Source organism: Balaenoptera ricei, chromosome 5 (genome assembly GCF_028023285.1).
Source record: "Balaenoptera ricei isolate mBalRic1 chromosome 5, mBalRic1.hap2, whole genome shotgun sequence".
Lineage (NCBI taxonomy): Eukaryota > Metazoa > Chordata > Mammalia > Artiodactyla > Balaenopteridae > Balaenoptera > Balaenoptera ricei.
Window position 1 is genome coordinate 54,270,429 of NC_082643.1, and position 14,077 is coordinate 54,284,505.

General features: G+C 36.5%; 1 protein-coding gene across 5 annotated transcripts in view; it reads right to left on the reverse strand.

The window, feature by feature from the left end:
• Positions 1-10,164: 10,164 nt before the first annotated feature.
• SLC4A4 (solute carrier family 4 member 4) overlaps positions 10,165-14,077 on the reverse strand; it is a 399,214-nt gene continuing 395,301 nt past the window's right edge. For all 5 annotated transcript variants that reach the window (XM_059922878.1, XM_059922879.1, XM_059922880.1 and 2 more), the window contains one exon: positions 10,165-13,544. Coding sequence is in view for 1 of the 5 variants with exons in the window: in XM_059922880.1 (XP_059778863.1) it covers positions 13,292-13,544 (253 nt within the window). In the remaining 4 variants the exon portion in view is untranslated. The remainder of the gene's footprint in view (positions 13,545-14,077) is intronic.

Below are 14,077 nucleotides of genomic sequence, written 5' to 3' on the forward strand. Positions count from 1 at the left end.
AGAAGAATAGAGTTGGAGGACTTAAACTACCTGATTTTAAGACTTATTATAAAGCTACAGTAAACAAGATAGTGTACTATTTGTATCAAGATGGACAAATAGATCAATGCAACAGAATATAGAGCCTGGAAATATACCCACACCCAAGATGCAAAGCAATCCATGAAGGAAAGACAGTCTTTTGATAAATGGTGTTGGAACAATTGGATACCCATGTGCAAAATAATGAACCTTGACTGTTACCTCACATAATATGCATAATTTATCTTGAAATAGACCATAGAACTAAATGCAAAAGCTAAAATTATAAAACTTCTAAAATCTCAATTACCTTAGGTTTGATAAAGATTTCTTATATGCAACACAAAAAGCACAATATCTAATAGAATAAAATCAGTAAATTGTCCTCAAAATTTAAAACTTTCACTCTTCAAAAGATGCTCTTAATACAATGAAAAGGCAAGCCACACACTTGGGGGGGAAATTTCCTAGCAATTTCATTCCTAGGTATATACTTAAGCGTCTAGATTATAAATGACCACATACAAGAATGGTCATGGCAGCTTTACTCATAATAGCTTCAAACTGGAAATAATCCAAATGCCCATCAATGGAAGAATGGATAAATATATACATGATCTACTAATTTTACTCTTAGAATTGCATCTTAAGGAAACAATGAAGAATAGGCAATGTCTTGATAGAGGCTGCTCCATCAACCTATATCAGGAATGAAGATTACCTGGTGCAGGGCCATATTGATTTGTAGCCTGAGAAATTAATCTTTGATGTCATAATCCACTGAGATGTTGAGGCTATTAACATAGCATAATTTAGCCTAAACTGATTTATATACAGAAATTGGTACCTAGAAATGCAGCGCTACCCTAACAAAAACCTAAGCTGTGTGACATTGGTTCAGGGGCCAGCCTGAGTGTGGTGAGGAAGCTTTGTTAATGCAGTCTGGAAAGATGAAAATCTATGCACTAGCAAAACATTTGGTAAAACTGTTGCATGCATTAACTTGGAAGACAGTTAATGTGTTGAGTGATCTTTGGAATTCTGCTTAGAGGTTGGTAAACAAAATTAATGGTACTCCTTCCTTCCTATACATTACAAGACAGAGATGAATTGGTTTAAGGAAAAAAAGTAAATTTGCAATCAGAGATGAGAGGGAATAGAATTGAAAGATTCATTTCTCTTCCCCAAACATAAACGGCAAAACTAAGAGGGCATTTGACCTACAAAAGGACAAATAGAATTCACCTCACTCCAAGGACCAAATCAAATATGACCATAATGTCGTTTGTTAAGAATTTTGAATTAAGATGGAGTCCTTTCAGTTGGATGAAATAGCTCATGGATAAGAGATTAAAGGCATGAATCTACCCCACCTCCAAGAAACCTGATTAGCTCAAGTCGCCTGTAACTAAGTTTAGAGAAAGAGGCATGTCTTGAAAAGAATTGCAGATGAGTCTATAGGCACATGAAGCTGCTAGAATCAAGTAAATTAAATAGCCTTATTCTGAGAGTATTGTATTAGTTGAGACTAAATACGATTGTAGCTGTTCTTGACTAAAAATTACCCTTGGGGTCCTGAGTATTCCATGTAGAGAAAGTAGGCTGAGAAAGCTATTTAGTCCCAAGGAGGACATACTCCAATGTCCTCTTCAATTGTGGCCAAGAAGGATATTGGGGAAAGAAAATCTTTCCAGAGAGTAGAGCCAAGAGCCACGGAGGATGACAGACTGGGAGCTTATTCTCTGGGAACAGAAGAGGGGTTTAATCAAGGAGTATTCTTCACCTTCAGAGTAGGTGTGGTTCTTGAAACATTGACTCAATATGATTTCAGAATTGCTTCATGCCTCTCATTATTTCCCTTTCTTCCTGAAAGGAAATATTTGTTGTAATTAGCCTCTCTGTCTTCCATCATTGAATTGTGGATGTGAATTGCAGGGTCTCTTGAGAAAGAGAAACCATACTCAGACCTGACATAGTAAAGACAATCACAAAATTGTTTTCTTTCATCTTGATGCTACTTCTGGACTTTTGGATTTTTCTCCTCTGGGAGAGAAATGAGTACATTTTGTTTGCAGTAGGAAGAGAAGCAAATATTTGTGAATAAGTTTGGAGACTGTGCTAGATTGTATTTTGTACTATTCTTCATTTGCTGTCTTTCCCTGTGGGAGGATTATACATCCCTCCCTGATGACCTAAACTTGGTCATGTGGCTTGCTTGGGACGATGAAACATGAGCAGAAGATTTAATAGCCATCGATGGTTCTCTTGTGCTCTCTTTTCCCTCTGCCATGAATTCAGCTATATCCAGATGGGAGTACTCCATCAACCTGGGTCTTGGTGCAAAGATGACATGGAGCAGAGCTCCAGCCAACAATGGACTTGCTGCATAAATCAGAAATAAACCTTTGTTCTTATAAGCCTATATGTTTTTGAAGCTTTTGTTACCTCAACATAATTTTGCCCAAGCTGACCAATATGGCTTTTCTCTCCCTCTTGGAGTTTTGCCAAACATACTGACCTTTTGAAAGATGTCCTTGAGCCCCGCGGCATTTATTTGAGATGTGAGTTTCTAATATAGTCTCACCCCCACCAAACAGGTGTTTCAGCTGTTGGTTGGGAGCACGAGTCACCCTATTGTGTCACAAGAATAAGTGCCAAGATGTCATGTTGGGGGAACTAGACTTGTTTTCTCGTGTTCCTGTGAGATCACTGAAGTTGGGGAGAGACCTGTGGAAGCTGAGCTCAGCGGGTTTCCACTTGGGCTTGGGATCAGGATGTATTCCTAGGGAACTGCACCAGAGAGAAAACTCTACTTTAAGAGATGAGAAGGACCGTCAGCATAATGCCTATGCTTGTTTTGAACTGGAAAACTGAAGTCACTCTCATGGTGTCACAGACACTCACAAGGCTTGAGTCCCTAAGAGGAATCGAGGAAGCCTGTATCGCAGAGCTAGTGCCCCATTTATTGGTTTCTAAACTCCCACTGAAACTATATATTTATCATTCTCAGTCAGATAGCCCTTGTGGAGTCCATTGGCCTTTCATTGCAGTGAGACTTAGAGTGTAACTGAGCTAAAAGATCTCAGAACTTTTATCCAGAAAAGGAACAAAAACCACTTTGCTTGTCTGATTAAATTGGGAGGAGGGCTGGATTCCTGAGAAATCTGTTTTATAGAATATTTCCGAAGTGAAAACGTGTACTTTACGAAGCATATTATTGAAGTGAATTGTTCTAATAATAACACCCATGGTTTAGTGGTTGGGGGCGGGGGCGGAGCGAGAGATCCTGGAGCCACACTGCTCAGGTCAGCTCGACCACTTATGAGCTGTGTGATTGACTCAGGATGGGCTCCTGGGAAACAGGCTCCGAAGCAGAGATTTCCCTGTAGGAGGCTGGTCTGGGGTGGTGCTCTGGGGATCACCGCTTGTGAGGGAGTGAGGGGAAGAGAGGTGAGTGGAAGTAAATGTTGGACTATGCACAAGAGGCCTCAGCTTGTCCCCATGTGGAGCTCTAGAACTGGAATGGCCTTTCAGAAATGTCCTGAATTGAGGTAAGGGACATTGGATGTGGGTTGTCCCTGAAGACGGGAATAATCTTGGATGAAAGCAGCTGCTTGTAGCCAAAGGAAGTTTCTGGGGAGGGATTCACCTGTGACTGTCAACAGCCAAGACACCTAGAATGAGAGCCTGGGTCCTGAAGGAGAGCTGGGAAGTGCATCTCAGCACTGCACTTACCGCAGGCAATCCCTAACTTCTCCAGCCCTTGGTTTCTACGACTATAAAATGGGAGAAATAATAGTACCTCTCTCACTGGGTTGTTATGAGAACAAATTAATATTCGTAAAGCATCTGGAGCATTGCCTACCACACAGTGAGGCTACGTATATGATTGTTAAATAATTAATTGTCCAGTGGAGGTTGTCAGGGACTACGGTTTAACAAACAGGGAAGTTTTATAATTAGTCTATTAACTGTTTCTATGAGGATGGTCACCCTGAAAGTGCTTTGATATGTTTGAAATCAGTTAATTCTGAAATAGTTTAGAAGTTCTGCATGAAAATCTTAAGCGTCAGTTTGCTAGGCATCTACATGTTAGCAATCATGCAAATATAAAATTTATCTCAGGCTTTATTCAAATGATGACAGATTTTGAATTGCTGGAATGTGAATCAAAGAAGTATTACTTCTGACAGGAGCTGTACTAAATATTTTACATACCTTAACATCTTTTCTTATGCCTCATTCCAACCACCTTAAGAGATAGATACTATACTGTTATTATTTCTAATTACAGATGGGAAACTGAAACTCAGAAGGTTTTGCAAGGCTGGAATTCAAAGCTGACCCCAAAGGCTCGATGCTTAACCACTGTGCTCCACTTCCTTCCCTATAAGTAAGTCACCCACATACTCAGCTGTTCTAAGTCTTTGAAATATGTTTGATCTCTTAAGCATTGCACTAAAAAAAAAGTAGCCTGTCAGTGTTATCCTTCACAAAGATTCATAAATAACTCAACAGCAACATTTTGCAGCTTCTTAATGGAAGACTCAAGCCTCCCATCTCAGCTAATAAATAATTAATATCTTGAAATGTTAAACCTAACTTGTTTTCATAATGAAGATGTCAGCTTGCATGGTATTCTAGAAGCACTATATAAAAAGACACTTTTTGTATTAAATTGCATATTTAGTATGAGGATATGTATCATGGCATCAAAAATACACTCAGCACTTTTCTAATTATAGCTGCTAATCACAGTTTCACCCTTCAAAAAGCTGCTCCTTTAAAAACAGCTTATATATAGTCACTAACCCACTAAGTCATAGTTACTTGTAGCTCTGCCCAAAGTTAGCAATTGTGTCTGCCAGTTGAGAAACCTAATCAATAATTGAAGCGCCACTGTGGCTAATGCTCAACTGATGTACCCCCCTTGATAATTCTCTGAGTCTCAACGTTTGAAATAACCTGACTAAGCTCAATTTTTACCAGGCCAGCCTGACATTCAAGGTCGGGTGAAATAGGGTAAAAGAAGACAACAGCATTGCAGATGCTGGAGAATGGCTTGTTTTCAAAACAGAAGATATCACCGTGCTTCTGCACCTTTCAACATCCTTTCTTTCCACCCCTTGACACCAATCCCGATTTGTTTAGATAGTAGACTGAGATACCTTGGGCTCAGGAAGGAAAAACACTAACCCCAACCTAGCCCCAGAAGATGCTGATCAAATTCCTTTTAGACAGTGGTTGATCTAAATGTGGGGAGTAATTCACATCTACCCAATGAGACACAGGGGAAGTCTGCTGGGCAGAGCTCCTTTTCCCAAATGTGAAGGCAAAGGCTGGCTAAGAGAAAGCCCTTAGCCTGTCTACCTGCTTCTTCCTGCTTTGATATGATGACTGAAAGTACAACAGTTCTCTTGTGAATATGAATGAAACAACAAAGAGAATCACAGAGATGCCAGCCCTGACAGCATCTAGACACTGAACAAAAGCCAGAAGCTGCCTAACCCCAGACTATTTAAGCCAAAGTTAAAATTTTTCAGTTCTTCCAAATACATTGCTGACAGATACTGTGTTCCCACACTTCTCTCCACCTTTTCTCTCTCACTCCTACTTCCCAACATTCTTTCAGCCTCCTTTTACGATGTCAAGGGTAATCTCATTTGCATGTGTTTCTCAACATTTTTTGATGTCCCATGTTATTCCTATGGGTTGGTTCTGAATGTTGAAACCAATAAATAGTGTTTCCATTATTATGACTGTGGTTAATATTCTAATGTTAGCATGATGGCTGTTTTTTTTTAGAATAACATTTAATAAGAAAATAATAATAACAACAACAAACAAAGCTATGGGGAGTATTCCCCTCTTTGATTTACATGGAAGGAGGTCCACAGAATCCACAAATCTCGTCTCAGCTCAGGGCACTGCGGACATTCTGCAAAGCACAGAGTTAGGCCCTTAGCCAGGTCCAATACGTTCAGACATTTGGTATGATGGCTGTGTTAATATTCTAGTAGAGCCAAGTAGTGGGGTATAATTACAAATTCAATATAATTATACCTGAGCCCCTCATAGGAGAATGTCAAGTTCCAAGTAAATTCTCTTTTCTTCCATTCCAGCAAGAGTTCAAAACAAGTCTACTACATATTTGGAGTATTTACTGCTCATACAGTATTTATTTTTCCTGAAGTTTCTGACTGCTTTTGTTTTCTATTTGGGAAAATAAACACATGCCTTCTTCACCATATCCCCAATGTCTTCCAGATTCTTACTCTAAGAATCTAGTGTATTCTTTTCCTTGATGTCTTCTAACTTCTATTCCAATTGGGACTGGTTTCTTAATTTTTAGACCATGACTTTCTTGTGCAAGTTTTCTTTTTCCAGAACTTTCTAATTGCCCTTTTTTTTTTCAATGCCTTTATCTTACACTCAAGTTTTCCAAGTTTCCAGTCATTTAAACCATTCCATGGAGTAGTTTTTTAATGTCCTCTCCCAAAGCCCTCTGTCCTCTCGCATTAGTTTTGATTGGTCTCTAGGCCTGATGTAGATCTGTTATTCTGTTACTTGACTATTCAGTAAGGTTGGATCAATTGCTTTTTGTGACCTTGACTCTTTGTCTCAGTTAAATCCCTCACAGCGAGGTACCTTCTTAAGTAATTTTATAGAAGCAGGGGAACAGAAGATAAACTGTTTGGAATTTGATGATTTCTAAATATTTTATTCTGCCTTTCACTTGATTGATGGGCTAGTTGGGTCAAAAATTTTTGGTTTAAAATTATTTGCCTCCAGAGTTTTTAAAAAACATTGCACTAATGTCTTCTAGCCTCCAATTTTGCTGTTGAAAAGCAAAATTGCTGTTGAAAAGAAACTTGGTTTTTATTTCTCTGTATGTGGCCTCTTTTTCTGGACAATTTTAAGATATTCTTTTATTCCTGTGTTCTGAAATTTTTATTCTTGGTAATCTGAAATCCAACAGTGCTATGCACATATATTTTAAATTATTTGTTCAGAGCTGTTCAGATTTGTATATGAAGATATGTAACAACCTTCATTTCTGAGAAATTTTCTTTATTATATATTGGTACCCTATACATTTTTTTTGACTATTTTTCTTTTATTTTTGATTCTGTATTTTGAAATATCTCACAAGATTTATCTTCCAACTATGCTTTAATTTTTTAAAGATTTGGAATGGTATTTTAAATTTCCAAGTGTTACCTTTCATTCCTTGATTATTCTATTTTAAATGATCCTGTTCAAATTTTGTACAGATGTTTTCTCAAATGTAAAACAAATTAGAATGATTTTTCTCAAGTTATCTCCAGTCTTTGAAATGCTTGTTTTCATAGGATTGATCTTTTCTATTAATCTCAGTCTTTCTCAGTAATGCTTAAAGGATTTCTTCAAACATTTGTGATTCTTATTGTCTATACATATCTACAGGGTGCTTTATGTCTGTGGGTGAGTCTTGTTGACTCTCAGGCCTTGCCTGAGTGTACAGAAAGAATTATTCATTAATGTCAGATGAGGAGAGTTTTTTTTTTAACAGGAGCTCCCAATTTTTCCCAAGGCAATTTGTTCTGTTATGTTAGAGAAAAACCCTGGGTTTTTTTTTCAACTTAAAGATAAGAGCTTGGTATTAGGCTTATTAGCAAGCAGAGGCGGGAAAGGGGATATATATATATATATATATATATATATATATATATATATATATATATATATATATATATATATACGCACACACATATACACACACACACACACACACACACACAACCTGTTAATATCCATTCTCAGCCCTCCACTTCCCATTCCCATCCTTGGTCCTACCTGCAACCTCTGAGTCTGAGCCTTGCTGAGATTCTCCTGGCTGTCCATCTATGACCTTAGTGCAGGCTGCTTCACACGTGTTCTAGGCTGCAGCTTCCTACAGTCTGTTTCAGCATCCAAACTTGCATTTACCTTTCATCATTAGAATTTTGTGGGAGTTTCTGGTCTACCTGTGCTACCTTCCATATATATTTTTTTTATTCCTTTACAACTACTTCAATGGCATTTTAGAGAGGAGAAGTCTTAGTTCACTAATACGCACAAAAGTCAGTTTTACATTAAAATAAAATGATCCTGGACGCAAGATAGGGAGTATATTTTCAACAGGCAAACCTAGAGGAAGAGGCACCAGTGGGAGGCTAGTTCACTAATCCAAGTAACAGATGATGGAGTCTAAACTAATGTAGTGGCCATGAAGATATTTATAAAAAGTTAATTATTTAGATCTACTAAGGAGATAAAATAGAACTAGTGATTCACTGAATGAATGAAATGAGGAAGAGGCAGGAATTACGGATGACATTTAGGCCTCTGGCTTGAGCAACTATGTGGCTGATGGCATCACTTGTTGACATAGGGAACAAGAGAGAGTATGTTCCAGTGAAATAGGTGGATGGTTCAATTTGGGTATGTTAACACGTGTTACTTAAAGACAAATATTCCAAAATCAGTTGCATATATAAGTCAGAAGCTCGGGAGAGCAATCTGGGCTGAAGATGCAGATTTGGTAGTTATCCACACGCTGATGCTATTTACTGCTTACCAATGGTTCTTTTTCATCCCTCCTATTTGCTCCCCTGACCCTCCCCACTCCACCCCACCACCATTCTCTGATTATAAATGAAGACTGAACTGAAATTTCCTAGAGGGTTGTAAATATTACATGGAACCCTGGGGAGTCTGTGTTATGTATCTTTTGTGGAGCACCATTCCAGGATTTTAATTTGAATAATTTTTAATAAGTGCTTATACTTAGTTCTTTTGCTTTGAGAACTGATGAAATACATCAGTATCATATAAAGAGTCAAGAAAAATGGCGTTTTCTATTTCACTAACCTTATAAAAGAAGAATAACAATACCATCTTCTCAATAAACCATTTCATTGATCTTAGTGGACATACTTTTTCTTGCTTTGAACCCTTGCATGATAGTACTTCCTTAAGACTTGAATAGCTATTCTCACAATTTCTTATTTTACATAATTTGAACACCTATTTTATCCTCCTGCCTAGAGTGATGAAAAGCAATCAGATGTAGGGACTTGGACTTACTTATATTTGTATTCCCACCAGCACCCAAAGACGTAAAATAACAGGCGCTTAATAATTATTTGAAGAGTTGAACAGAAGCACTTGACACTCATAAATGCATAAAGTTACTTTATTTTAAGTATACATTTAATTTTTAAAAATATAAATGCTAAAATATCTCATCTTCTTCATCTCTTAATTCCATAAAAGTCACAATAGAAAGCTTCATAAAACTGTAAAATACTATAATGTTATAGGAATTTTAGGTTTTATATTGGAAAAAAATTATTAGTAATATATTGAAATGTTCTGTACTTTATCATTTTGTTCCACCATGTTGATCTACTTCACTTAAAATAAAAAGATGCATCATTTCTCCAAAGTTAATAAAGACTTAAGAGAATAAAAATAAGAGTATCTGAAAGTGCGTATTGATTCTGAAAAGTAATGTGTACAGCTATGTACCAGCCATGAAAATGGCTAAAAAGAGGCAACTATTCATTCTCTTCACATTGTAGGACTGGGACAAAGTTACTTATGGCTCTAAAAATTTCACTGGATGACTTTAGCCCTGAGTTGCAATATCTGACTAAGAAACAGAATTCAGGATTTTTGTATGTACCCATAGAGCACAAAGAAATGAGCCAAAAAATAGAACATATCCGAATTCCTGGTCAAAACGTAACTTGACTGGGTAGCATATATCACAAAACTTTTTTATTTCAGGCTGCAATGAAGCTTGATGAAATCATCATCTAAAAACTCCCAAGGCCCAAGCAAAATATCATTTGACTGTATTCAGACACTTGGTGCCACTGGGCTTCGTGCTCATGCTGTGAAGAGGGGATGTGAAATCTCATAAATAAGAAAATCTCAAGTTCCTGCACCAAAATCATTAAGTGGTATGAAAAGGATTGAAGAAAGCTTTGTCCCATCCCCTGAACAATGTCAACCTCTGTAATACAACTCAAATGGTTTTGTTTTTGTTTTTTAAAGATAGTCAGCAGTCAATACATTTCAAGTACTTAACACAGTTTAAAAAAAAGAAGCAAAAACTTGGAAGACAATCATTCTCTGTATTAAACACTGATATATAGCTGATAAAAGATTTACTCTGTGTGTGTTGGTGCATGTGCATAAAAATATATACCAACTGAATTTCTGACAGCAGACAATTGTTTCTCTTTCCCCCTTTCTTTGAGGTGGTGGGAGGCTGAGTAGAAAAGGTTTGTTTTCCTACTTCTCTGACTTCCTCCATCCCCCCACCCCACTCTACTGCCTGACTGGACCACAAAATGATTCCAGTTCCCAGTGTGGAACACAAAATGATTAGGATTCCAAGTTGGCCACTGTTTTACATAGTAGAGTGACTTTTTTTCAAGGAAAACAGTGTCTCCAAAAGATTTTCTTTCAAATGCAAAACCATGGGCCTTTCTGCTCTGATAAAGCAGACTCTTGACCTGGTGATGCTTTCCTTCCAATGGTAAGTCTGTACTACCACAGGACTTCTAGTTAACAACTACACTTACTGCTTTACTTCTAACAACTTGAATCTCTTCTCTTTGTATTTACATCAGGAAGAGACACTTGGTAAAAAATTTACTGTTGTATTCTTTGTGTCCAGTTTACAGAGAAACAAAACCACCAAAAATCTGGTTAGTTCTTTGATAGTGTGTAAATTCAGTTAAAATACAGATAATTCGGTGGCTCTGTGTGGACCTCAGGGTTTGTTTGTTTGTTTGGTAACTATCTGTGTTCCTCTGAAAGTAAATGATTTTTAAAATACTTCCCTGGGTTCCAAAATATTGAAAAAGTTTGATACTAACTGTTCCTTTAAAGCAAATACAAGGTGCCACTCGGCATTCATATCATGAGTATCGACCTTCTGTCACAGAATATGGATCATAAATGAAGGCGCAGGTAGCTTTTAGATATACTCAAAGGCTGAAATACTGAGTTAAGTTGCTTCAGGAGTTCTTTGAAAGGGACAGAGAGGGGCATGAATCCTCAAATACTTGATTCATGATCAGAAAAATAAATTATTCTATCTAGAGCTTTTATAAAAGTGAACAAAAGTGTCTTTAATTTAACAAGATCCTAGGTTAGGCTAAATTTAATATGCATGGCTTTTAAACATTTTATTCATGCTCAGGAGAAACAAGGAGAAAAGCTTCATATAGTTTTATATTAAGGTAATGAAAACCTAGATAATACAGAGTAATCATTTTAAGGATAGCTCTAAATACAAACATGATGCCAAAATTTGGCATGTGAGGTTTTAACAAATAACATTCACTTTGCCACCTTCATTTTAATGAAAAAAATTGTAGGTCATTTATGTCTAATTTGTATAAAATTTCAAGTTTTAAGATTATCAGATACTATAAAAGTAACAGTTAATTTAGAACAATACAATTTTTATAATCAAAATTTCAACAGGACAGAATTGTAATTTAATTAATATAAGAACGAGTGGGAGTCAATATGTGCATATTATGAAACCAAAATAAGTGGTTTCGCTCTGCTTCTAGTACTCCTCCAACGACCGTAGTCAGCATATATCACAAATATGGTTACAGGAATCCAAAATTATGGATTCAACATTTAAAATGCTGTTTTTAATGCAGATTCATAATACATAATGCAGCCTATTAAAACACTACATTTAGATAACATGCTAAATTTGGTTAAAGATCTAATTTTCTTTTTTCTAACTTTCAATATGGTACTTTGAAATACACATACACACACGTATATAGACATGTATATTCTATACGCCTCAATCACAAAGAATAATTGCCTTTCAATCTTAAAGACAAGTGTGAGTATTGTTAAAATGTATATATATATACTTCTGCGATCCAACTGCATTCTCATAGACACTTTATAAATATAAAAATGGTCTATCACAGTCCTATGCATTTTGTATTGTAAATAAGGGCTATTGTATCAGTGATGGTGACTGCTGTCTGGGTAATAAAGTATATTTACCCTCATTTGCATAACAGTAAGTCTCCTGGACCTCTGATGGATTTTTCATATGTGATTTGGGTTTTATAAAAACTGACATGAGAGGCTAGATAACTTTGCCCTTCGCCTATCATCATTCTGTCTCTTTCTACCCTTGCACATATGTGTACCAACCACACACAGAGTACATACACAAACACACAAATGTTTTCAAAATGAAAAAAACGTCTAACAATACTGCATAGGACATCAAAATGGTAATACAATCAGCAACTTTGCCCGGATACTACGATTATCAAAACATCAGTTATTCCCATTACAAAGGAGTGTCTCCCTCCTCCCCCAATCTCCTTCATAGAACAGTTAAATTTCTCTTAAAGAAAGGGAAAAATGGATGCTTAGAAACATGGTGTTTTTAATCCGATCTAGCCCTCTGGCATACCCTAGAGGTGGTGTGTGTGTGTGTGTGTGTGTGTGTGTGTGTGTGTATGTTTATGTAAAAATCACATTATATACAATACAATTTTTACAGAAAGCCTGGCAGCTACAAATAAGAGGTAGAACTACTCAAAACTATGTTTCCTGCTGCAGGAAAAAATTCATTTTCTTTACAGTAATTAAAAAAAAGTTTAAAAAATTGACAAAAAATAAGTTGCAGGTTAGACCCCATAATTTAAACAACAAAATCTAGGAAGAAAAATATTCTTCAATGTACTCAACAGATAAGTTCATTAAAGGGTTAAAAAAAGTTGCATAGGAAAAAAGGGACGTTCCAGCACTTGCTACAATGATGGCAATAGTTTCTCTAGTGGGAGTAAAGTACCTTTAGTTTTTCTTTTGATAACTCTTAAGAGATTAGGGTTTATAAGCAAGAGCAAGTTAGAATAGCAGCACTTTTTCCAGTCCTGGAGAGTGCTATAAGGGAGAAGGGACTGTCTGGAGGTCAAGGTTTGTTCAACCAGACAGAAAGACAAGCCAGTAAGCACAGCTCCAAAGCTCAAGGTGGAAGTTCCTTCAATATTTTAATAAAAGGTGTTATAAAATCCTTAATACTTTTGTCCTCTGCTTAATAAAGGAAAAGGACAGGGTCAGTGTGTGTCTTGAGAGACAGAGGAATTTGGTTGTCAGAGGACACATTTGAAAGTATAAGAACAAAGAGGGGATTCTTCAGATGTTGTTTATAAGGAACGGTGCACTACTGTCTTGATTTTACCTATGCAAGAGAGAAGCAGAGAGAGCACTGTATTGTTTGGCCAGTGACCAAAAACCAAAACAAACAAAAATTAAAAAATAAACAACCAGACAAAAAACAAGAACATAAACAACAAAAACTGTCAGTTGTAAGAAAGACAAACAGGTTACAATATGTAGTTTCTGTTCCCTTGCTCCTCCAGAAATAATCATTGTCTTCAGGCTCAAGTTCTATTCTAATTTGAGGCACAACTTTTACTGGAGTTCTAGAAGGACTAGAGAAAAAGAAAAAGGAAAGAAAAAAAAAGTAAGTAAATCAGAATTCCTTTACCATCTGTCAAATGTTTATGCATTGTACAGAAGTCAAATGGGTCCTTCTTTGTTCTCTTTAAATACTTACTTCCTCTTTCTGTATTAAAAACAAACATTTTTTAAATGGGATGAAGTTACCAAATAGAGTTAAGAAATTCAAGTAAAAATTTCATAAGCTCTCACACCTAGATTAGAAAAAAAAAACAATCAAGAAAGAGGACTTCCAGGTGGGTGACACTGTCAGAAGTTGAAGGACAGAAAGACTGACGTGAAGAAAATATTCAGAGATTTCACGATTTTGAAAATCAAGGAGGATCTGAAATCTCTAGAGTTGTGTTAAGAGGGAATAAAACTATTGGAGAAGAGCCACCAGGAAATGCCAGCTACCCTTAAAACAGAGATGATGCTGATATGACAAGAGCTAACACTGATCCTGGGCTTTACCTTAATGATACTGAAAGATTCTTATTACTAAGAGTAATATTTTCTAAGTAAT